Below are 26904 nucleotides of genomic sequence, written 5' to 3'. Positions count from 1 at the left end.
GCTTACTTTAATTGATTTTAAGACTATCTGTTCCTAAACTTTTGCTCACCTAAAAATTGGGTCTGACACCAAAGGTGCCATGTTCTAACTTGTTTAACCCATCTAGGTAATCTATCTAGTAAATACCAGGAAATATATTTTGCCCTCAAAAATATATGCCCTATATCTCAAGCCCAAATATCTTCATTGCATAACAAAAACAAAAGAATTGGCGCTGCTGTTCCAATAGTTTCGGAGGGGACCGTAAGTGCAGATTGCTACCTTTATTTCTGAGCACGTATATGCAAATATTTAAAGCAGAGCAGGGGGAAAAAGAAAGCGAGAGAAGCAAAACCTGGTGGACAGTGAAGAGGACATTCAACATATAACTAATTCAGCATAAAATATAAAAAATACTGTTTGATAAATCGTCGAAGTCGTTCAAAAGCGTTTTTTTTTTTTTGAGTAGCGACGTTTACCCATATCTGGAAAATGAAATGATTTCACAACCAATATGCAGTAAGGCTCTATGAGTGGAGACTGACTTTAATACGCTGGAGGGTTTTTTCCCCCAGACACAGATAAAGTTCAGAACCGCCAGTTTAAAAGATTCACGTTATTAATGCTGGTGTCTGAGGCCTGTTCTGTCTCTGAGCTGTCAGCTCATTCTTGAAAGTTATTCTAGACTTCTGAGTTGTATGTAAAAGTCTTTCTCAGTCACTTAAGACGTTTCAGATGTTCTATATTTCATTAACATGACTTTATTGTACATCACTTTGACACAATGAGTTCAGCCTTTGTTCTGTCTTTAGTGCCGCTGCTGAAAAACTACATTTGTTACACCCGACCAAAAAAAAAAAAAAGTCTTTTATTTTTAATTCCCTCATATGGAGACACACAACTTGGTATCCTAAATATATCACAGCAAGAAGGAATTACTGACATTAATAAACTGGAAAGGGATTTTCAGGGTTTTGAGGGATATGTTTAAAAATGGGATGAATGACTGAACTCCAGCTGCCACATTCCTTGGTTTTTATATTGGAAGGTATTTCAGAATTAATGATGCTATTATTTTATAAGTCCACAGAGAGAACATGTGTGCATATGATATACGACATGGAATTTGAAAATCACATGAGGACTAGATCATTATTTTAGCATAAACTTGGTTTAAAATGTGTGTTTTAGATTTTTTTTCTCTATGTATTTCGCTACATTTTATACTCTACCATATTTTCCCCTGTCTTAAAGACAGTTCAGTAAAAGGTCTATGCTTGAAATTGAGACCTTTCTCAAATATTTGTCTCCTGATCGCTGCATAATTCCTTATGTGCTAATTCATAATGTTCATGTAGTCATTATTATTGTAGAATAGTACAAATTGAGGTCTGTGTGCGTGTGCGTGTGCGTCTGCACGCGTGCATGCGTGTGTGTGTGTGTGTTTGGACTGTTACCTTATCATTAAGTGCCTGATCGTCCCTGCGATCTGTCTCTGAGTCCTGCTCCAAGTATGGCACATTCATCAACCATGCAGCCGTACGATCCAACGCACTGGGGATCACTGGGGAAGGGGCCTAGAACACACACACACACACACACACGCATGAGTACAGCATGAGTATAGCCAAGGCATAAAACATCCACACATACCGTAAATGGGAAAGCCTTGTGTGTGTGTGTGCATTATATATATATATATATATATATATATATATATATATATATATATATATATATATATATATATATATATATATATAAAACAATTTTTATTTATTTGTGGGCCATGAGATAATGTCCTAGATTACACAGTCATCTATTCATGGTACTGTATGGCCTTGGTAACCTCACATTCAATAACAAGAGACAAAGAGAGAGAGAAAGAGAGAGAAAGAGAGCGAGAGATGGAGAGACAGAGTTGTTGTTGGTGCCCCAGGGTTTCCATCAATCATTCAGGCCAAATCAATCAGATCCCCGGAGAGAGTCCAAAGCATTGAGAGGAAATGCCCTTCCTGTCCCCTTCAAAGTACAATTATGATCATCGACAGCAGTCCATATGCTTAGGGCAAAACCCCAGACTGCAATTACAGCCATTTACTGCAGGAAGTACATCTCTGAGGTAAGAACAGTTTCTTTAATACATGCTATTATAGAAACTATGGGCAATCTGAGCAAGGTTCTATGAATAGAATGTAAGTGATATCAAGAACTAACACCCATCTATCCACCCATCCTTCCATCCATCCATCCATTTTCTCAACCTCTTATGCAAAATGACTGACCACAATATACTGTTTAATCCTAGCTACACTTTAATGTAATTAACAGATAAAGTGTTCTGCATAGATACCAACCCAGATACGTTATTGGTAGTTTATTTGTATTTTTAGAAAACCATGTATCAGGACTGGGATCCTGCGGAACGCAACAAAATGCGAATGAGCAGGGCGTTGCAATGTATTTACAGCGTTCATTTGTTCATCCTTAGTAACTGCCTGGTCAGGGTCACGGTGGTTTAAACAAACAAGCACAAAGATCAATCCGGTCAGGTTTATATCTGAATACAGATCCAGCGCGCTAAACAGATTCAAATAGAGATACTGATTACGTCTTACACCCCTAGCTACAATAGTACCTCATGCGCATGAGGCATCTAGTCGTACATTCATATGTGCACCTAGAACCTACAATTTAAATATTTTGTAATATTTAATGTAAAAATCCTTGCTAAATGAAATGATACAAATGTAAACAAGAGAAACAAACCTTGTGCTGTGACCGTTGCTTCGTCTCAGGACTGTCCCCTTTGGACGACGAGCTCTGCTGACGAAGTCTCGCACCACTCCCCGGCCAATCAGGTGACGACGAAACAGCGCTGCCGCTCGAGGGCCGTGGGTAAGGGACAGAGCTCAGCATGCTGGGCGGAGTCCGTCCGCGGGGGGCGCCAACCTGTGTGGGTGGTGGTGGTTGGTCGATTCGACGCTGGGGCCCGGAGCTGTTTTGCCGTGGCACTGCAGATTGGCATCCTCCATGCTGTGCTTCTGTAAGCGAGAGCTGCCTTCTTGAAAACTCCCCAGAGCGTCTGGCCAACTCATCCCCGACCCCACCCCCATGGTTCAGGAAGCTGAGTTTCCCGCACCCGGCTTCCTCATTGTTGCTGTGCGAGCTGAGAGAGCTGTGACATTCTGAGCCGGAGTCTCCACCAGTTGGCACTCTTGGGGACAAAGGCAATCCTGCCGCCATCTGGTACACGGGGTTCTGGAAAGACAGAGGGGCGAGGAGCTGGACCGGCCTGCCTGGTACCACCTCTCCTGCTGTACTTATCGACTTCTGCCCCAGTTTCTGGATCGTTGGGCCTCCGGATGGGTTGCACTGTGGCGCCCGGGTGTTCCAAGCCACCATGTGCTTCTCAACATTACCTTCTGTTGTGACCGGGATGATTTCCAAAGTCCTGGTGGCCTCCTGTAGGTCCACCATGGACAGGCTTTTAGCGCCATTGGACAGGCCAAGTTCAGGCTCGTTGGCTTCGGAGTAGCTGGAGCTGCGGGCGGGTGAGCCATGGAGACCTGAGGAACGTGTCACGAAAAACAGGTCCTTGTTCTCTGGAGTTGGCGAGGGCAGACGTGTGAAGTCAACCAAGCTAAGAAAATGGAAAGAGGAAAAAAAAAATTTTTTTTCAGAGCACAGAGATGTTACGGATATTCACAGAGTAAGAAATTTGTGGAGCCACTATTATTAAGTATAACACGTATGTGTGTGTGCTTTTATGTGTTACCCTGATAGATCACTGTCCATAGTCATTTTTTGCAGGCTAGTAGAAACGCTGCACCCAGCAGGCGGAGGGGACGGAGCGCTATCAGACGGCACAGCAGCTTGAACACTTGACGGATTAGTCAGTGCTGTGTGAACATCTCGGAGGATTCTGGGTAATGGACCCAGTTTGGAGGTGGCAGCCTGAAAAGATAGAAGTCAAAGGAAACATGAAATCAACCCTAGCAAACATATTCATCCGCTTTTGACATACAATAGACCATAAACTGTAAAACCTGAGGGGACAAAAATATCGTTGCGCATCTTATAAAGTACAGAATGTGTGTTTGAGAACAAAGTCCCTTCCTTTATGACACTAATTGCATTAGAACGGCTTGTGGATTTCCATTTCAAGACCTCTGAGGGCAAGCAGAACTCTATACTGCCACTGAAGACAGTGAAAAGCCGTGGCTGAGACAGACTCTCTGAAGCGCAACACTTTTTCTGCGGTATTTAAAAATAAAATAACACTTTAAATGTTTGACCTACTTTGAATCCTTAAATGATTTAAATGCATCTGGTTCTGTGGTGTTTTGTGCGAGAAAGAGAGAGAGAGAGAGAGAGAGAGAGAGAGAGAGAGAAGGATCTAGTAACCATCTTATGAAACATACCACGCAATATTCTACCACAAGATACCCTATGGATTGTTCCTGAATACATTTTTAATGCTGTCCTACTATTTATCTAACTATTAATCAGGAATAGTCACTGGGAGGCCAATGGAGTTTCATGTACAGCTCGAAACCTGTGAGAGAAAAAGTGATGGATTATGTAAACACTCTATTCATAATTTAATTCCAAAGTGCAACTGTGAGAATTTTCCTTTTTGGAGTCCAAAGTTGCTTTAAGGAGATGAAAGTTTGCACCTAGATCATAAGGCACTAGATCAATATAGTGTGTAATAATTCAATACATTTCGACTGTAGCAAGAATCTAACAGGGCCCACCTGATCCATCTGAGACACGACCTCGGCTAGTAAGGAGTGCAGCGTGGAGAGCTCACGGCCAAGGTCGATGTAGCCTTCAAATCCGGCCGTGTTGGAGATAGTCTCTGGGTTGGAGATCTCGAGTAGAAAGCGTTGCATGTTGGTCCACTCGTGCTCCAAAAACTGGTTCATGAAGGACATGTACTCCTCCTTATTGCCGAACCTTATTGCAGATGGAAACCAACGGTACTTTACCGTATCTTTACATAAATATTCCTAATATTTCATATGAAGAAAAGATATATTTGATATTTAAGACATATTTGAAAACCCTATAGCTATAAAATCCAGAGTGAGCCTTGGGCATCCATTGCTAAATGGTGAAAAGACAATCTGTTCATGCAGCTAATAATATCAGTAGAAGAGTAGTACGCACTTGGTGAAGTTGGCGAGGTTCTGCGTGACCTTAGCGATGAGTGTGAGTGTGCGAGCCGTGCGTTCATCTGGATATTCCTGCGTCAGGTTAAACAGGGACGGAGACATGATGGCCGGGCACAGGAAACGCAAAAACAATGAGGCACTGATCAGACGCTCGCTGATGTCCGGACGCCCGCGGTTACTGCATTCCTGCCTCCACGATGCAAACACTTCTTTCAGTTCTCGTGGAAAAACACTGCATAAAAAAAAATACAATTACAAGAAGTAGCTGTTTGGAATGCTTAGTCATTTTTAATCTGAGTAACAGTCAACAAGCTTTCCAAAGATGCAACACTACAACAGTGTTTACTGAGTGTTTAGAGTTTATTCAGTGTTTAAACATGTTTGTGGAGTGTTTACACAGTGTTTAGCATTTAAACATGTTTAAGTGTGTAGGGTTTAAAAAATATTTAGTAAAGGTTCAGTAAGTGTTTACAGAGTATTTAGAGTTTGAAAATGTTTAGTAAATATTTGGGTTTAAAAGCGTTTAGTAAACGTTTGGAGTTTAAAAGCGTTTAGTAAATGTTTAGTAAACGTTTGGAATTTAAAAGCGTTTAGTAAACGTTTGGGGTTTAAGAGCGTTTAGTAAACGTTTGGGGTTTAAGAGCGTTTAGTAAACGTTTGGGGTTTAAGAGCGTTTAGTAAACGTTTGGGGTTTAAAAGCGTTTAGTAAACGTTTGGGGTTTAAGAGCGTTTAGTAAACGTTGGGGGTTTAAGAGCATTTAGTAAACGTTTGGAGTTTAAAAGCGTTTAGTAAACGTTTGGAGTTTAAAAGCGTTTAGTAAACGTTTGGAGTTTAAGAGCGTTTAGTAAACGTTTGGGGTTTAAGAGCGTTTAGTAAACGTTTGGGGTTTAAGGGCGTTTAGTAAACGTTTGGGGTTTAAGGGCGTTTAGTAAACGTTTGGGGTTTAAGGGCGTTTAGTAAACGTTTGGGGTTTAAGGGCGTTTAGTAAACGTTTGGGGTTTAAGGGCGTTTAGTAAACGTTTGGGGTTTAAGGGCGTTTAGTAAACGTTTGGGGTTTAAGAGCGTTTAGTAAACGTTTGGGGTTTAAGAGCGTTTAGTAAACGTTTGGGGTTTAAGAGCGTTTAGTAAACGTTTGGGTTTTAAGAGCGTTTAGTAAACGTTTGGGGTTTAAGAGCGTTTAGTAAACGTTTGGGGTTTAAGAGCGTTTAGTAAACGTTTGGGGTTTAAGAGCGTTTAGTAAACGTTTGGGGTTTAAGAGCGTTTAGTAAACGTTTAGGGTTTAAGAGCGTTTAGTAAACGTTTGGAGTTTAAGAGCGTTTAGTAAACGTTTGGGGTTTAAGAGCGTTTAGTAAACGTTTGGAGTTTAAGAGCGTTTAGTAAACGTTTGGAGTTTAAGAGCGTTTAGTAAACGTTTGGGTTTTAAGAGCGTTTAGTAAACGTTTGGGGTTTAAGGGCGTTTAGTAAACGTTTGGGGTTTAAGAGCGTTTAGTAAACGTTTGGGGTTTAAGAGCGTTTAGTAAACGTTTGGAGTTTAAGGGCGTTTAGTAAACGTTTGGGGTTTAAGGGCGTTTAGTAAACGTTTGGGGTTTAAGAGCGTTTAGTAAACGTTTGGGGTTTAAGAGCGTTTAGTAAACGTTTGGGGTTTAAGGGCGTTTAGTAAACGTTTGGGGTTTAAGGGCGTTTAGTAAACGTTTGGGGTTTAAGAGCGTTTGGTAAACGTGTAGGGTTTATAAGTGTTTCCTAAAAATATCAATAGGCATCAATTTTACTATTTCTATTTAACTTAAGGTGTAAGCCTTTAGATTAAAATGCTCCAACCCCACCCAACAAACAAAAACAGGAGCCTCCTAGAGTTAGAGTGCTGTATATACTGTATTTTGTTCAGATGGTAACACACTGCTGCTCCTAACATACGCTGTTATCACTGTTGCTGCTTTCTGTAAATTATAACCATCTATGAGTGCATAATTAAGCGGTTTATTTCTAAAGAAAATCTGCAGTTTCTCGCCTTCCTTCTACTTACCAGTAGGAGTTGATGATTTTGCAGAAGGCGAGCTCGCAGCACATCTTCAGGTTGCTCTGGTGTTCAGGAAGGTCGTTGGCTGAACATTTCGATGGGTCTACTTCACAATTTTCATCTGACTCATACAGCGCTTTTATAAACTCCCCTATTGAAAGAAAGTGAGTGAAGTGAAAAGGAGTAAAAGAACGACCTTGGCATTTTCCACGCCTGAAAAACAATAACACCCACAAGAGAAAATATTTTTAGGATAGATTTATTAGAAAAGCTTTGTACCTAACTGTGGGTCACTAATCTGGCAGCTAGGGGGCTCTCTAACAGTTTCTGTTTTAATTCTTATTCTTCCATCAGCGATAACTGATCTTATTTACATTCGTTTTCTTTTGTGAAAAGAGTAAAGCGAGTCATTGTGACTAATACAGTTCTTCAGACAGGCAAAAAGAGCAGCGCACTGTAACTGAAACACTGAGCATTTCCTTCCAGCTGTCACACATGGTTTTTATGGCCTAATTCTGACCTTGCTGCGATTGATTTAGTTGAAGTATATATTTCATAAAGAGCATGAAATAATAACTAAATGACAGCCACTGTAAAACAAACCACAATGAAGTTAAATTACACTTGGTCTGTGTGATTTTTAATAATAATAATAATAATAATAAAAAATCTTTTATTTTATTACATAACCCAAAAACCAGACCTCTAAGAAGCAATCCAAGGACGACAGCAGAAAGAAAAAGAAGAGCTCTCTGACATGCTATTAAAAAGATGCTGAGAGGAACTCAAAAAAACAGAAGCTGTCTTCTTCAGCACTTCAGCAGATCAGAATGTGATTAGAACGCTGAGAAATATAGTTAAGCTCGACTTCTAGCTGTGCAATTCATAGCAATTTTCGCTAATTGATAATGACGTTAATCCGTTAACTTTTGAATATAATATAAAAGCAGATGTGTATATCTGTTGTTCATATATACCAGAAAAACAGTTTCCTTTTCATTGTCCTTTAATCACCCTTTGTATTAAAAAGCAAACGGAAGCCCCAAAACCAATTATTAGCTTAATTAGACAGAGTAGATGAAGAGGAAAATAATAAACAAAGCAGCTGATTATTGTTTTCCAATAGCAGCATGTGCCAAAGTGTTTTATTTCTCTTATACCACAGAGATCCAGTTCCCTCACTTTTTCTTGAAGTTAATAAGAAATATATATATATATATATATATATATATATATATATATATATATATATATATGGGTGAATTTGGGATTTTGTGCACAAAGGTTGTAAAAAATAGACCAGAAACATTTGAAGAATTTCAACAGAAATCAGGAGCATGATGTTCTTAAGTGATTTGGAGGGGATTTACATTTTATATTTCCCTCAAAACTGCCTTAAATTGATTGTCCAACAGTGTGGACGCTGGACTGCTGAAAAAAAAAAAAGATACAATACAAAAAAATCCAATAGTAACCCTCATAGTATTTGTAATGGTTTTAATGGATATAATGGGAATTGTATTAGTTTTTAATGGAAACTGAAATGATCCCTGTGGGTCTCTACTGGTAATCTTTTGCCTTCTATTGGTAGCACGTTATGTCTAGTGGATACCATTAAGGACAGTAGTTTTAATAGTCAGCTGATGGTTTGTAATGGTATTTGTAGTGGAAACCATTCTAATTTCTGTGATGGTTTTTCTATGGGGGGTTTTTTTTTCAGCAGAGATGGCAAGATCACTTGGCGGTAGATGGTGTTAATTAATTAGGATGCGCTCTACAAAGCAGATTAAACTATGAAGACATGGCACCCCTACACTCTATAAGGACACTGTTTCACCTCATACAACCCCAGGCAGAGGATGGCACAGTGTGTGTAGTAGGATTGATGAGTGTCACATAGCTCATGCGCAGCCACAGTGACTCATCTGGTGCTGATCATTCTAATGATTTCATCTGCCGCGGTCGCTGTTTCAAATCATACGCATGTTTAAAAACTTCACACACACACATACACACACGCAAGAAGAAGAAGAGATATTTAGGTCCTGTCCTTGCGTCGTCCTTTCTGTGGCTCTCAGTCAATCTTGAGGAGCGAGCTGTTCAATAATTCAGCTGAGCTTCACAAGTCGAGTTAATCTGAGAAAAACAGCTCTACATTATTCAACAGTGCCAAATGTGGTCCTAATGGAAACCTAAAGGGAGATACAGAGACTGGCTCTGGATTTCTCTCGCTCTCTCTCTCTCTCTTACACACACACACACACACACACATGGTTATTAGCTCCCCTGGTGCAGGTATAAATAGTGTGAAACATACAGCTGTATTTTTTTTTTTGCAGATAAACAACCAATAAGGGTTTTGTTTGTATGTTTGTTTGTTTGTTTTATATTTCTGGATGCAATTTCTGGAAAGTATCATATAGTCAAAAACAACACAATTCCAATTACGGAATTTTTACGGAGTTTTTTTTTGCCACCTAGTAAGCATGTAAAAGTTAGATCTTTTAGTAAGGGATTGCAGTTGTAAAATAAATAAATAAATAAAAAAAATACGTGGATAGATTTACTAACCTCAAAATACTCACAAAAATCCGATCCAAATATGGTTTGGGTGAAGAATCTTTATAATTCTTTCTCTTGAAATATATAACATTTTGAAAATAAGGTGCAGTTGCAAAATGACGTTTTTTTTTCTTACTTTCAATGTGGGGAAAAAAATGTAAATATACTATTTATATAGTCAAATATGAAAATTGATGATGACCTTCACCATGCCATGTGATTGCAGAAAAGGAAGTGCAAACAGCACATCCTGGTCATCTGACATGGAATTTTTCTTTTTTGTTATATCACAGTTAAAACCAGCCTTTTCCCCCTAGATACAGGAAAGAATCGTTTTGTATTATTTCCCATCCAAAAATTGGAGATAAACGAATTGTTTCCATATGGCAACACCATGCAGTAAAGGGTTAAAAGAACAGCGTCACCCCTGACTGTTACAACGCCCTGGTACTGGAGGCATTAGTACTAATCGAGCGATTAAATCGAACACTCCAACGCGCTGTTACTTCAATTATTTCCGCAGCCTTATAAACGGACAACGGGCGACGCGACTTGCACGAGCAAGTTCCTGATTTCATCACATGTTTTGCAGGTCTTACCCAGTGCATCCTGAAGATATTTCTGGCCCACGAGTTTGAGGTACTCCTCGATGGCTTTGGTGCCCAACGTGTTCTCGCGAAAGATCAAGTGCTCGTTCTCGCCACATCTGTCCACCTCGGACATCATCAGATCCGTCAGGAAGTCCTGGATGAAAAGGCAAACGATAAACAAGTCAATAAAGTCCATTCGCATTCCTATTTGCAACCCCGATTCCAAAACAGTTGGGACGCCGTGTAAAATGTAAACAAATGGAAATAAAAACAGAATGCAAGGATTTGCAAATCTCACGAACCCGTATGGTATTCCCAGTAGAACATAGAAAACATTTCAACTGTTTCAACTGAGGAAACGTACCGTTTTAAGGGGGGGGGAAAATGAGGTCATTTTGAATTCGATGGCCGCAACACGTCTCAAAAAAGTTGGGACGGGGCAACAAAAAGGCTGGAAAAGTAAGTGTTACTTAAAAAAAAACAAAAAAAAACAGCTGGAGGAACATCTTGCAACTAATTAGGTTAGAAACATGTCAGTGTTTTATCCGTTTATACCGTTTCTTTTAAGTTATGTTTAACTCTTTAACTCATATGAAAGTAGACACTCAGGGCTTTGCATTTTTTTCATAAGTGTTTCTTTCTTTCTTTTTTTTTTTTTTGTACCTAGCCTGTTATCATTTTATTTTGCCAGCTGTATACTGTGTTGTCCCATCGCCCTGCTCACCAGCAGCTAAGCACGGAGTCATGATACTCTACACACAGAAACCCAACAGTGTCCTCACTAATCTTATAACATAAGATCCATTTGATGTTTTATGTTCATTTGTTTTTCCTGATTGAAAACGTGTTCCGCTGGTAGAGTGGGACACCAGTGTACTACCAGAAAGGGTTCTAAATGCTGCGGAACGTCTGAGAAACAAGTCAGTTCCTGTTTTTAGTTAGTTTATAAAAGTCGTTCGTTCAGCACGGCAGCTTATCATGAGACCTCAGTAATAAATAGAGCTTTGATGAGTGTAACAAAATTAACCGGCGAAACAGAGAAGAGGGAGCGCTATTGTTGGGAGATCACAAGTTGTGTTCAAGGCACAGTCGTCCATGGCCAGGAGCGTAGAGAGCTGAATTGACCATGCTGTCTGGGAGGGAGGGATGTCATACTCTCTTTCCCCTGTCAATCAGAGTGGCACTAGCTAATCGTAGGAATCTGTGAGATCATGTACGCGGAAGACGGCAGATTTCTCAGAGCATGCATCTGAACATGTTACGCCGCCCTGTGACGCAACACAAGCAGCGGTTTCGAAAAGATTCATGTGTCTCGGAGGAAGCGCGTGTTAGTCCAGTGGGTGGGAACTGGAAAGACAAAACTGCAGGGACAAATTGCGTAGAACGGACTTCTAATTAGAATGAATTTCTAATAGGTGAGAAAGCACCATTAAAACAAAACCGTAGAATCCCATCTTGTAAAAAAAAAATAATAAAAGAAACAAATTAGGTTAAAAAAATATATAAAAACAGTACTGTGTAAAACAACTAGAAGGCTAATCTTGATCCTTTGGATCCTAACGCGTTAATGTCATGTCACGTAATGTCATGACATCCTCCTGATACTGTATGAAACTAGGTCGTACGATCATCACGAGTTTATCGTACTGTTCCTCCGCAAATCTAAAGCAACCACAAAACTTGTTTTACTGAAACAAGACGTGTTGGCATTGACATTATGTAAATAAAGATTATCATTCAAACAACAGAAGGAACGGAAGAGCTTTAGCACTGATGTACAGATCCGTCCCTAATCAAATCGAACCAGCGGGGAACCAATCAGGAGCTGATTTAGAGTAACTTTTTTTTTTTTTTTTTTTAAATAGGATGCGCACACTGATCCAAACTGCCAAGCATCAACATTCACACACACACACACACAAGCAAAAATAATCGAGCAAATACGACCCTGCGGGTTTGAACTCATTTATTATGTGTGCAATATTTTATCTTAACTTAGCTATATGCATTCACACACACACACACACACACACAGACACACACACTGCATATGTGCTTATTATATACATATATGACTAATATATTAAACCTAAAGGCCTTGAGTCAGGTTTGTGCTGTAATATTCTGCAAGCATAATATTGATGTTTCTGACAGCATTCACAGGAGGACGTCGACGTGAGCAGCATTTCAGCTTTCCACATAAACTCTGTCCCGTACAGTCTTCTAATATTCTCCAAGTTGTTCTTATTCATTTAGATTTTATGGCTACAAATTAAATTGACTCATCATTTCAACTGAATGTGTTTAATTTAATGCCTAATTTAAAAAAAAAAAAAAAAAAAGTATAAATAATGGGAATTGGAGTAGAACAGGAAATGTAATAATAAAAAAAATTAATAATTTGCTTTTGTTACCAAAACAATGTTTAGAATCAATATTTATAACATTTTGGGTTCTGTTGATTGGAAATACAAAGAAAGAAAGAAAGAAAGAGAAGAATAAATATGATAGTACACATTTGCCTAATTTGAATGAAACAATATTTGAATTGCTACATTAAGAGCCAGGGGGATGTAAACTTTTGAACAGGATGATCAGTGTATATTGTTATGATTCTGTCTTCTGGGAAACACGTACGTATCGTATGGAGCGTGTGAAGGGCGAGAAAACCGATCGTCCTGTTCAGAGGTTTACCGCCGACACTGGAGACTCCTTCAAAAGTACTAAATAAACATCTCCTCACCCATAACTCCCGACACTACTATATCAACAATTACAGAACAGAAGATAGAATTCTAACCAATCAGAAGCGAGCATTCAACAGCCCTGTGGTACAGTTATAGAAAATAAATCAAGCAAATGTTGAAATTGCAATGTATGCAAATGATTTTTTTTTTTTTTTTTAAAGTGGGGGGAAAAAAAAAAGATCCTGACATATATTTCCACAACATACTGCAATTACTCCCTGGATTTTCTTCATATACTGTACAAACATGTCATTTATTTAGCATAACGGGTCACATTTCTCTTCGATTTCTCTTATTATGCTGTGCACTGCATTGTTCCTCTCTCGTTCTCTTTATTCAGCCTCTTTTGATTTGTCCGGTTCACTCAGTCCTGTTTCTCGCTCTCCCTCCTTCATGACGCAGCACAAATGTAAATAGCACAGAACTGAATATTCCGTCCAGGACTCCGAACGCCGTCTGAATTCGACACGTTATGTAATGGCTTGCTTGGCCTCGGCGAGAACGAAATACGCCAGGCTAATAAAAACTTCTCCGAAGACCGTATCGAGGATCCGTGGTCACGCGGATCTCACAAACTGTCCCGAAAGTTATGCAGCAAACGCTGCTTCTTATTTTCTTCTCTTTTTTATTAGAAATGCAGCCTCCAGGCCCAAGCTGAAGCAAAGACTGAGATTTAGGAAATAACAGGGATTTGGAGACGGACAGAATAAACAGGAAGTATTCGGGGACCCGTGTGGGCTAGTATTCGAGTAAGCAGGTTTCATTTGTAGCTATGACTAACTGGGGTGTAAGAATAGAAGCAAAGATTGAACTGGCTGTCCAGACAGAGTAAAGCGTATACACTGTGGGCACTTTAATAGGAGCCCTCTTGCTCATTCGCGCAGTTCAGCCAATCATGCGGCAGGAGAGCGATGCGTGAGATCACGCAGATACAATTGGACAGCTCCAGTTCGTCAGTTCTTCATGGGGGGTACAAGTACAAATGTGATCTCAGAGACTTGGGGTGGTTAGTTTGAGTATTTCAGAAAGTGCTGGGATTTTCCCCACACAGAACAGAGTTGACAAATAAACCATCCACTGAGAAGAAAATCAGAGGAAAGGCCAGACTGGTTCTAGCGAACAGACCTAAATAACCACTCGTTACAACCGTGGTGAGCGGAAAAGCATCTCCAACACGTCGCCCTGTGAGGTTACAACAGAGGAAGAGCTTCTACTACAGCTGCTTGGTTCTTAATGAAGTAGGAAGTTAGCTAACTAAATTACTTATGTTTATATTTATGAAATTCTTACAGTTCTGTAACGGATAGTGGATGCTTGGAGCTGCATTTTGAATGACTGGACATTTGTACTGCAACAGCCTGAATCTTGTGCATTGAAAATGGAAATAAAGTTCTATTTGCTATACATTATTTTTTTTTGATCACATTAGGGTGCTAAGAGCGCAGTGTGTCCTCCCAAAAGTTAAAAGGAAAGCAGGAATATTAACAGCTGGTTAAATGAGTAGGCATGGCGATGTTTCTGTTTTTCAGCCCAAGGCGAGACGTAAGCTACCTGCGGGTGAAAAATCATAAACGCGTGTGTAATGCGTCACGGGCTAGTTTTGAAACCATGACTCACTCACTTCATTCATTCACTGTTTGCTTAGTGATTGGGAATTTAATATTCAGTACGTATTCCCACCGTGCGCACAGCGTTCCTGGAATAGGCTCCAGATCCACTGTGACCCCTCCCCCCTCGGACAGGATTAAACGATCGCTGAATACGAATGAAGTCGATGAATAATATTTCGGTGATACCGTTTAAAGTTTGTCTAGGACAAACGTATTCCGTCTCAGGTTTTCATGTCGGTTTCAATTTCATTCAGAGTTAAGACTTCAGAAAACAAATACGAGGGAACAGTGTGTGTTCGGTGTTATGCAACGGTGCAGAATCCACGCAGCTCATGTATCAAACTGAAATGAAAAGGTTATCCAGATCATCATTTTAATACTATTAAATGTTAGTTATCTTTCTAACATAAAAATAAATTACAGAAAAGCATTTCGTGGGATGCTTCTTTTCTATCTGGATGTTAGCACCTGACAGCATTCGGATTTTACCTCTGTGTCTTCGTGTATCGCAACTAGGGCCGCAACTAACGATTATTTTCATAATCGATTAGTTGGCCGATTATTTATTATTATTATTATTATTATTATTAATCGGATGGGGCGGGGCAACCTTTCGGTGCCGTTTTTTTTATTTATTTAAAATAAAATCCACAAACTGAGTGTTACAAATATAAACTTCAGACTAAAACTTTACACAACTGTTTGTCCAATTATATAAAACTGAAAAGAACCAAACACACACACACACACACACAAACACACACACACACCAGAATATATAATTATTCATTCAGGACTGTAGTTTAATTCAGTGTTTTTTGTGCATCCATAAAAAATAATGTATAATTACTTATATATAATGTAAACTAATATAAGTTTATATTATATGATAGTATTTATTAAACAGTAAAGTGGAGAAAGGAATTGTCGGTGAATCTGGGTATCTGCTAAAGCTATCATCATGCGCCATCGACTAGAAGCGGCTTATATTTCCGGTTGGTAAAAAAACCCCGCTAGTGTTCCATTTGAGATGATATTACCTTTCTAAAATCCACACGCTAGACGGTAGAGTACACAGTGCATAGTGTAAGTGTAGAGTACGTCATTTGGGACGCAACGTTAGTATTTACTGAAGCGTATTTTCAGAACAGAAGTAACGTAATGAGTAAATCTCCCCCGTGCCACACGTAGACCGACTGATTGATAATGAGATTCGTCGACAACGATTTCCATAATCGATTAGTTGCTGCAGCTCTAATGGCAACGTTATATCGTTTGCAGTATTGTCATTCCTAATCGATGATCACTATTCGTGCATCATATATTATAGCATGCCATTGGTAAATCTGGACTAAACCAAATAAATGATTACAGTTTGTCTTTTTAGCTCAGGAATCAGCTACTAGTTATTCAAACACACAGACACGCGAGCACGTTCACACAGCTCGGAGGCTAGACACTAATCGTAACCATAATCGGTCTGGGTTAATGAATCAGCTAAACCGTACTTGGTCACCTAACAGGACAGGAAGACGAGCACGCAAACGTACACACACACACACACACACACAAATGAGAAAATAAAATCACCTCATAGGGGAAAGAAAGTAGGGAATTAAAACAGGAGGGAAGATGATTCAAAGCAGGAAGGAGTGAGATAAACGAGACGCAGGAGAGATGATAAAAAATGTGACGGAAGGATTAAAGAAAGGATAAAATCCCGGAGCCTCCTGGTGACTGCATAGCCTGCCAGTGAAAACTAATAAAGGCAAGACCATCTGACAGACCCCAGCAATAATGTGTGTGTGTGTGTGTGTGTGTGTGTGTGTGTGTACCTGGGCATCAAGAGGGAATTTAGAGAGCTGCTGATAAGGCTTAGAGACGGTACAGCTCATTCTTGGTGTGTGTCAGAGCAGGAGCTATGCAAGCCTCCATCATAGAACATACACAACTTGTAAAATATTATGCAAGGGCATGCCGTTATAGGAAAATAATCAACGATCAATACACCAATTCGCCAACACAAACAATTTTTTGTTTATTATTGATTTGTGAATGATGCATCATACGTGTTAGGACTTTATAACTAGGTTTAATGTTATAGAAACAAGGTAGTCCCTACAGGTTTTCACCATTTTGCGATCGCAGAAGTTAATGTAAACGCCGCACTATTCGGAGGAACTTACAATTTTTCAACATTACCGCAGATTTACCGCAGATCTGGGCCGAGACACGTCGTGTGACGTCATCACAACGCTCATTCAGCCTCTTCGATTCACGTACGTCGAACATGAGTCCAGCTAAAGGGTCTCATTTACCGACAAACATCACTGCAAAAGACCGTTTCGTGCAGTTGCGATTTCGCCAATTAGCAAAACTCAGCAAAATTTTTGAAGTATTTGCCGCGACGAAATCATGCATTCTTTCCACAACAATCACAAAAAAAAAAACCCTCCACGCAATCTGCACCGACCTGTTTTTTTCCCCTCGCCCTTAAAGCTAATAAGACGGAATAAGCTTCCGAGAATCCACAAAGCCCTCCATCCCGAGACGTCTCGGTGTCGGAAAACTTTCAGCCATACCTATGACCGTTACGGAGCACTGATACTGGACCCTGCTTCCTAAAAAAAAAAAAAAAGGTTAAATAAACGTCTTCTCAAAGAAAGAAAACGTCTCCATGACTACGATTGCACACTTTGACGTCAAAATCAACAAACGCATTATTTGTCAGCTGTCGGCAGTTATCCTGAAGCGTGTGATGTAGAGCTATGAGCGCTGTGCTTACGTTCCTTAACACGTTCCTGAACATTCTATAGCGGAGGATCACGGTGATGTGCCAGTTAAATGCACTCACACAGAAACATAGACTTTTATACCCTTTTTTTTTTTTTAATCCACCTCTCTGTTTTCTACATTCCAAGTGTAAAAAAAATTTTTGTTAAATCACACCTTTTTTGGCGCATAAATCGTCGTTCTCATTAAAACAGAATTATCATAGTTGTGAATGGCAGTGGTGAAATTTCTGTCCTCGACACATCAGTGTGTCCTGTTTGGTGTGTGTGTGGTGTTTATGTTTCACAAACTAACCTTGCTTGACCTCCGTTCAGTCCTAAGAAAGCATGAAACACCATGCATTATAAACATTATAAATGTCACTCCTTCTCTCCTTATTTGGTATAGCTTTTGTGAGAACTGAACTTGTGTGTGTGTGTGTGTGTGTGTGTGTGGGTGGGTGTGTGTGTGTTGTCAAAGTGACAGTATCTGTGATAACCCTGGTGTGTATCTTGGCACTTCTAGGGCGTTGTTTTTGGTCCCTGCATGGCGAGTTGGAATGTGTTTGGGCTTTAGTCGTTGCCGCGAACCTCCTCCTCCTCCACTACATTTCAACATCTGTGCTGCTTCCCATCGCAAAAAAAAAAAAAAAAGAAAAGAAGAAGCCTTATACGAATCTTGCCAAGTAGCAGTGCAAATCCTTTGGTGTTTCCCAAGTCTGCAGTTCCCATGCACTTCACATTTTCTGCAACACACCTGACTCAACAATAAGCATCATTTCCAATGGTCCTGCTACAGATGTACCGTGCAGTCATTTCAAACTAAACTCCAGGCAAAGGTTGTGTTAGGACAACTGATAGTTTCCTTCTCTTTTCTCAACTCTCTCTCTCTATCTCTCTCTCCCTCTCTCTCTCTTTCAGACAGATGCAAGATATTCTTTTCACTCCCTGCAGTCTCAAAGTCAAAAGTTGACAGCAGGACTTCTGGGTCAGGGCTCAAGAGACACTGTAGTGTATGTGTGTGTGTGTGTGTGTGTGTGTGTAGGTCTGCACAACACTATGATCGTTAATCCCTATCTCAACATTGGCCTTTCCAATACGGATATCACATCCGTCTAACAAACCACAGTATCACTGCATATTTATGTTCTGTAACCTGTCCTAGTGGTTTCACATGTGGGTGCGTCGATACGCAGAACCACGGCATTAACCGTGAACATTCAATAACATTATTTACTGCATTACTGAATTTCAGCATTGGTACACTGTAAGCACTGTTAATGATGAAAGTTAACGTTATTTTATTAAGTGGCGTTTTAAGTTGTCGTATCGGCCATCGTACGCTTCATTGGTATAAACCAATAATTGAACTCAAGTGTTGGGTATTTTATTAATATGACTTATTATTATTATTATTATTACACCAACAAAGAGGGGGAAAAAAGTGAAGATTTTAGACTGGCCAGACGAAGTCAATGACCAGACGTTAACCCATGTATCCCCCTCCAACCCCCCCAACTGAAAGAGGATGTGGTAAAAGCCTGAAAAGCATCACAAAAGAATAAACCAACAATTCGGTGATGTCACTGAGTCACAGGCTTGATGCAGTTATTGCAAGCAAAGGATATGCGAAGTGTGAAGTGAAGTGTTATTCACTTCAAGACTGATCTGTTCCAATACTTTTGCTCACTTAAAAAAAAAAAGGCTGGTTTGATACAAAAGGTTGCTACAAAATGTTTTACGTTGTTTAACACCTCTAGATGCAAATACCAGGAAATAAAAGGCGAAATCCTGAACTATCATTTGATCTGAAACCCAAATGTCTTTGGTATATAGCGCGAACAAATGAATCGACCTTGACGTGACGTTCTAATAGTTTCGGCGGGGACTGAGTGTTACAATAGCTGTAAACGGCCATTCCATCACTTCCTCGTGAGTTTGATGAGACACCACATGTAGCTTGCTACTGAAAAACCGTACGTCCGTACTGGAGACTCCTTCCGTAAACGCTAACTAAACATCTCCTCTACGTTTTACTTTGTTAAATGACAACATTTTCAATCTTGTTTATTATGAAGCTAAAACTGCGTGCGATGTCCGTTATCACGCGCTCCTGTTACTATAGAAATGAACGTATTAGAAAGAGCGCATTGGTACATTAACACATGTGATTTGAATCACAGCCAGCCACTACCGTCAGAGCTGCTGGGAAAGAAAAGGAATCAACACCTTCTGACCAATCAGATTTGAGAAACATGTGATCACTTGTAAACATGAAATTTAGCTAATTAACTCATTTCTATTTAAACACTAACGTTACAAAACTACTGACATATGACGCTACTCAGAAAAGTGTATCATGGTATCAACATATTACTGAATATATTATTTTGAATAAACACATTAAATATAAATATATATATATATATATATATATATATATATATATAATTATCTCTAGATAGATTATTATCTCAGAACCGAAGATTGCGTAACATGCATGTAACGCGCGGCCGTAACCGCAGTATGTTCATTTCCGTCCGTATGGTGCAGCCCTAACGTATGCACAATTGCACAGTTTAGAACATGCCTCCAGAACACAAACTAGCAGTCTGACTCTTTCCAAAGGTTGTTTATGTGCTTCTATGTGCGTATGTGGCAGGCTTGTGTAATATCTGCCACGGTGATGCGCTGCTCCAAACCAGAAATGACATCCTTTCAAAGTGAGCCTGCCGTAAAGCCCAGCAGAGCATGAGAAAGCCATGAGAGAGAGAGAGAGCGATAGAGAGAGAGAGAGAGAGAGAGAGAGAGGCATGGAAGTGATGACAGGAGTAAAAAAATGAGAGTAAGAAAAGCTAAGCACACAAGGAAAAAGCAGAACAAAGAAGGAACGGAGGGGAGGGGAAGGGGCAGGGTGGCAGATGGGAGTGGGGAAATGTGTACAAAGGAAATAATGACTGTAGTTAGTGAGTTAATAACAGGAAAATACTCGTTTTGTTTCACGTGAAAACGGTTCATTAACTATTATTAGCATTAAATCCTTATTACACATAATTATAATGATTTGAATTTTGTAAGGGTGGCTTAGTGGTTAGCACGCTTGCTTCGCACCTCCAGGGTCGGGGATTCGATCCCCACCTCTGCCCGGTGTGCGCGCAACATGCATGTTCTCCCTGTGCTTCGGGGGTTTCCGACTGGCACTCCGGTTTCCTCCCCCAGTCCAAAGACATGCGCTGTACGCTGACTGGCATGTCCAAATTGTTTGTCATGTGTGAATGTGTGTGCAGTTGTGCCCTGTGATGGGTTGGTACCCCGTCCAGGGTGTGCCCCGAGTCCCCTTGGATAGGCTCCAAATGGATGGCCGGATGGATTTTGTAAGGGACACACACTTAATATATATATACATACACACAGAAGCATCAGTGTCCAACAATGAATAAATGGGTCACACCATGTTGCCCACTCCTGCCCCCAAAAAATGACTTCTTTTCCCATAGATATAGGAAATAAACAGCCATTATCGCCCACTACTTCCAAGAAAGCCTACATAGCAGCAACCCCACCACTTAACATTCTCTCTATTTTCCAATTATGGGCGCGAGACTCGCTGAAATGTCAAGATTCCTATAATAATTGTCCCAGCTGAGACACAGCAACCCGTCATCGATTCAGTTCAGCTAAGTTCAGCTCACCCCGAGGGGGACAAAATCTCCAAAACATCAGGAAAGGACACACAAAAAACGCATGCTTTATCAGTTCATCTGCGTCCTGACCTCATTTGTGCTGAGATTATTTTGGGCTTCTGCTTTGATCTATGGCCTGCTAGCAATGCTGATAGACTTAGCAAGACCAAAAAAAAAAAAAAAAAAAAAGAATGTTAAATATTCTCTTCATAAATATTTGCTGACAGTACTTCAAGATGTAAGTACCCAAAACGATATAGATTTTTAATATAAAGCATATCGGATACTAATTAGCGAGACAGTGTTACCCGCTTGCTAATTAGGTACAATTGTTCAAAGCTAATTCACTTCAAGGGAAGCTAGCTGCAAAATCTGGTGCACTGAAACAGCTTCCCAAGCTTTAAAGCAGCCGTGTCCTAAGAGGACACAGAATCTTTTTTTTTTTTTTTTTAAATCGTCTAGCTTATTGCCAAGTAGCTTGTATGACTACAGCAATAAAAAAAAATGCTTCAGTTTCACAACAAAATGCTTCTATTCAGCATAAATAATGTGTCCAATTCATTTCGCACATGGTCCAAGAGTGAACAGATGCTAAAGTGCACAAGAGTCAGGTTTTAACAGCTGTCCTCATAACTTACGACCTTGGAATGCATGGACGGCGATGCGTACGTTCCAGTTTTTAACGGTTCATATCCTTCTGGGCTGCTTTAAGACACGGGGTAATTAAGTCGCAGTAATTAACAACCACAGGCTAACGGGATTGGCCATGTCCCTCAGGATCCAGAATCGACTACTGGACTGAGACGAAGAAGATTTGAGAGGCCACTGTGTCCTGCCCCCAATCAGAGCCAATAGGTTCAATAGGTGCCAGTCATCCTTGTTGTAACTGACAGGGTAAAGTGCAAGTGACCAGAAAAGAGGTTAGCTAATGGCATGCTAATAATGACGCTGAGGCGTAAAGTAATCTCAAAATCAGCGCTTGGTGGATAATGAGACAGACTGGCTGTTCCTGGCCCATTGACCATGTCTAATGACATTGTGACACCATGAATGGCAAGGTACTACAATTATTGCAGCACAGTCTGCACCGGCTTTACGACAACGTTCCATAATGTGAATGAAACGTTTGAGTTATTTTCAGTCATTTGTGATAATAATGTTGAGTGATATATACTAATATCTGCATCATGTGCTTTAATCTGGCATAGCATACTATATATATATATATATATATATATATATATATATATATATATATATATATATATATATATATACACACACTTGTAACAGATTCAATTAAGCAAATGGCAAAAAAAAAAAAAGAATAAGAAAAGTACTGACGTGCAAATGCAAGACATGCTTACAGGGCAGGACATCATTGGCATCATTAGCTAATAGTTATAAAATGCTAACTCGTTTTAGCATGTTAGGACCACTAAAGTGGACCAGCATCCCAAATACATTGTAAAGTTCAGCCCATCTTAACCGTCACAGATTGCGTTCAATTTGATGCTCAGTCTACCATTTAACAATGATCTTTTCAATGTTTTTGAGACACTAAGCCAGAGCTATTTAGCATCGAAAATAAAGCGGAAAGGGAGAGTGGGAAGAATTGGGCTCTTTGAAGCTTGGCAGTTTCAATGTTTATCAATTAATTTTGATGCCAATAGATCACAGGGACAAATATAGCCACCAGGCTGTCAATCTTCCCACAGTAAAAACCTGTTTCATGGTTAATTTAACTGATCTTCCACAGCCAGTCAGAGTAGCACCAGGAGGGCTGTTCGAGAGTGTCACTGCAAATCTTTGACGAGCTCTGGACGAGCAGCTCATCTGGTCCTATGCTGTTAACAGCATGCCCTTGCTTTGTCCTGTTCTTTGTACAACAGGGGAATGACGGGGACGTTAATGTAGTCTAAACACGCTCTCCAGAAAATGCCATATGTAAACCAGAGACATCTCCTCCACCATGTACGGTTATTTTCCCCGTGTGTTTATTTCATCCCATGAGTCATCACAAATGCACTGTGTTACTGCAGTAACTGAAACTGCGCCAGTCAGACCAGACATAGCTCAGGCAGCCAACAGAGATGACAGCTGCTGACTTCGTGGTTCTCCTCTCTGGGCCAAAATAAGAAGAATCAGTTATCTTGCCCAGTGGATGGTGTAGTGAGGTGTTAGCTCTGGAGGGATTCCTAAGGTAATACGTCCTAGCAGGAAAAGCCATCCACACAGATACAACAATATTATTTTAACAAGCAAGGCCAAAAAACATGAATGTGGCTAGCTTCTAGCTTCATATTCGTGCACATCCAACACTGATCATTCATTCATTTTCCTTCCGCTTTTCCTAATGGGGATCGCAGTGACAGCAGGCTGAGTGACAACCCAGACTTCTTTATCGCAAGACACAGATTCCAGCTCCTTGTGGGGAATCCCCAGATGTTCCCGAGCCAACTGTGAGATATAATCTCTGCAGCGGGTCCTGGGTCTGCCTCGGGGTCTCAGTACTTTGGGCCACGCCTGATACAGATCTAACCGGAGCCAACCGGGGGCAGGCATGCAATGGACCAATAATCCAAGACGACAGGATTAAGGGGGGGAAATGGTAAGGTCACTAACACAATGACACGTTAGACTCTGGGCACCAGGTTCGTAATATCTTATTTCTTAATTTCTTAACATACCACAATCCACAGTAAACAAAATTTCTCATTCCCATTCTTAACCACTTTATCTTGTTTGGGGTTGTGTTGGATCCAGAGTCTATCCCAATAACAGTGGGTTCATGGCAGGAATTCACCCTGGACAGGGGGTTGATTGAGAGCATCCTATGCATTATACACATTCTAACCCATTCACACATGGGGCAGTTTAGAGAAACCAGTCTCTCCCAACCCCCCTAATCCCCCCCAGCATGTTTTCTTTGGGAAGTGGGAGTAAACCAGAGTACACAGAAGAACCCCATATAGACCTGGGAAACATGTGAAGATCAGGAGTAAACCTTAAACCTCAATGGGAGTTACAATGGAAGAACCAAGACCATGTGCTGATGCATTTATGGTAGTATAAAACGTCCACAAAACAGTTTTAGATCATGCCCTGACATTGGTCTACCAAATTTTTGCAGCTCAGAAGCAAAATCACATAGCAGTTTTTTTTTTTTTACCTTGGCTTTCCCAGTGCTTTGCAGGATATGTACCAGGGCGCAAGCCATCTCCTCTTTGTTCTTGACACTGATGGCTGGTTCCAGCACAGAGCAGAGCAGCATGTAGTTGTTGGTAGTGTATTCAGCGAATTCCTTATACATCTCCATTGGAAGGATATTCATACTTTGGTAACGGGCCTTTATCCGGATCATGGGTCCTGCGGTCTTACCCTTCCCTGGGTTTGGTGTGCTAACGGGGTGCCACTTCTCAACAAGTTGCCTACTTGTCACACTTTCTACTGGGATGTTTACCAATCCCACATAGTTGTTCTTATCTTTTTTCTTCTTCTTGTCTGAGTCCCTGTAGAGGTGGACAGTGATGTTTTGGACAGGGGGCAGGTTGGTGAACTCAAAGTGCTCTCCCCAGAAGATATTGTCTGCTTTCAGCTTGCAGGAGGTGCGGGCATAAAGGGCATCATCCAGGCACAGCTCGCAGAAGTACTTCTTCTTGGCCGGAAGATCTTTGGCTTCGATCACCCATAGCCGAAGGGTGTTCTCTACCCGATGGCTGTTGTCCTGGAGACGAGAGCAGAGACAGAATGAGGTCAGACGACCACTGATGCATGATGGTAGGTATATGGTATACTGTATTAATCAGCATGCACTATATTGCACTTTGAAATATCATCACTAGTTTTGCAGTACAGATGGCTGTTGCCCAGTTTGGCAGCAATTTAGTGCTCAAGATTCATTCTCATTGAGGAATCCTCTAAGGTGCTAGAAGCTGGACTAATATGACATCATAGCATGCTTTATTTTATTGATTTTTTAAGAGTACTGTGATAATACTGTAAACAAGTACACCCAAGGTTAAAGCTAAAACCCTAAAGCTGGAAGCATTGAATGTGAGTTTTTCTCTGGCCCCAACCCAACACATTTTTCCAGTTAAATTAAAATGATGTCAAATCTGGAAAATGCATGCATTTGACATCATTAGGGAATGATTGCAAAAAACATAAAATACTCTTGTGAACCGTCAAAACGCTGTTGCTAGCTATTAGGTCGAAAAAGATGTGTGCTGTTAGGCCGAGTTCTGGGGGGAGAGAAAAAAATAAGTAGCGAAGGGTGATGTAAATGAGGAAGAATCCGCAATGAAAAGCAGAAACGCATCTCTGTCAGCACTTCAGTTTTAAGTAAGATGAGCATATCAGTCCCAAACGAGTTAAGCAAGTGGTGTGTTTTTTACATAGATAAATTATACTTATTCATGTTGTTTTAGTGGGGAAATATTGTTGTCCTGTGATTATTTCCCATGAAATAAAAAACATTATTTTTTAGTGAAGTGTTCAGGTGGTGTGCGGGGGGCGGTGGGGGACCAGGGTGGGGTGGGGTGTGCAGTATTTGGCCCCATGTCAAATTGATGAATCCTAAAAGGTTCTTTGGTTTGTTTCTCTTGGACTAACCCTTAATTATTAACAAAAAAAACAACTGAAGAACCACCCATGTAAAATATACCACCCATGTCAAACAACTGCTGGTGCAGAGACGACTGGATGGCTGACTTTAGCAGTTTAATAGCCTCTGTTTCATTACTGCTTGGCAATTAGATGCTTTCTGTTTTAGATCACTTCATGTCCCTGCTATAAAGTGTAAGGGAAGGCATCATAAATAGCCAATGACATCACTTAGTAGTTAAAGTCAATCACATGGTGAGAAAGGCTGCTCAAAAGTGTCTTTCCCGGATATGCAGGGTTCGTGGCAGGGCCATTTATGGTGCCACTAGTACATTTATGATACAGCTGATTAATATTTAACCACCATTTTAACACATGGAAATTTGGCACTGAATTCAGCATAGAGTTTAAAAGGTCATCCTTCGGGTGGGCCGAGACTTTGAAGTGACAACTCGAACGCTTTTTATAGTTATTGCAAAAAGGTCTTTCTATGTTTGTTTTTTCTTGCAAAAATACCTACAGGCAACGACAAAAAAACAAAACAAAAAAACATGTACAGGGTGGGGCTGTCACTTGTGCAAGCTTGGTTTCAGGTGTTACATAACAACCATCGTTACACCATAGACAAATTGAGACAAGAGTATTTCCATGCTCTGTATTAGTGTGAGAAGAAATAGCGAGAAGTAACACCACGTCCGGTACCTTGTTTGGGTGAACAGCTCGTCTGAGGTTCTCCATCCATTTGTCCCTCTCGGCAGCTGAGCGACATGAGAAACACTTGCTTCCTGTTGAGGTGCTCACCTAAGAGGAATGGCAGAAATCAGTCCTTACCCTAGTATTTGCTGTTTTATTTCAGTCATGTGAACTACTTTGGAATGATCGTCTATTAACCAAGGCCATCTGTTTTGATTTTTACGGCAATAAGATGATTAGTATCATTTATTTTTAAAACGCTCAATATATCTTTGCAATATAATGTGAATAAAGAGATATCAGATAAATGCAGAGAGCTTGTCAGTCATAAAATTATTTACATTTTTTTCTGGTTTCTCAATACAATATTCATACTGTATTGTCCTATCTAGGTCTGCTTTTAAAACAGTACATTATTTACATGTAATAATTTGTAGAACGAATAGAACTGAATGCTCATGGAGCA

The 26904-nt window shown here is 40.3% G+C and overlaps 1 protein-coding gene across 6 annotated transcripts in view; it reads right to left on the bottom strand.

Annotated features, from left to right (window-relative positions):
* The window catches only part of dab2ipb (DAB2 interacting protein b), a 156332-nt gene that overhangs the window by 9264 nt on the left and 120164 nt on the right, over nucleotides 1-26904 (bottom strand). For all 6 annotated transcript variants that reach the window (XM_053618187.1, XM_053618190.1, XM_053618186.1 and 3 more), the window contains 9 exons: nucleotides 26448-26546; nucleotides 24313-24867; nucleotides 10339-10483; nucleotides 7184-7328; nucleotides 5155-5391; nucleotides 4740-4941; nucleotides 3758-3936; nucleotides 2749-3622; nucleotides 1437-1556 (listed from right to left, as the gene is read on the bottom strand). In XM_053618187.1, coding sequence (XP_053474162.1) covers nucleotides 1437-1556; nucleotides 2749-3622; nucleotides 3758-3936; nucleotides 4740-4941; nucleotides 5155-5391; nucleotides 7184-7328; nucleotides 10339-10483; nucleotides 24313-24867; nucleotides 26448-26546 — 2556 coding nt within the window. The remainder of the gene's footprint in view (nucleotides 1-1436; nucleotides 1557-2748; nucleotides 3623-3757; nucleotides 3937-4739; nucleotides 4942-5154; nucleotides 5392-7183; nucleotides 7329-10338; nucleotides 10484-24312; nucleotides 24868-26447; nucleotides 26547-26904) is intronic.

The sequence above is a fragment of the Ictalurus furcatus genome, chromosome 28 (assembly GCF_023375685.1).
Source record: "Ictalurus furcatus strain D&B chromosome 28, Billie_1.0, whole genome shotgun sequence".
Classification (NCBI taxonomy): domain Eukaryota; kingdom Metazoa; phylum Chordata; class Actinopteri; order Siluriformes; family Ictaluridae; genus Ictalurus; species Ictalurus furcatus.
This window is presented reverse-complemented; position numbering and strand designations above follow the sequence as displayed.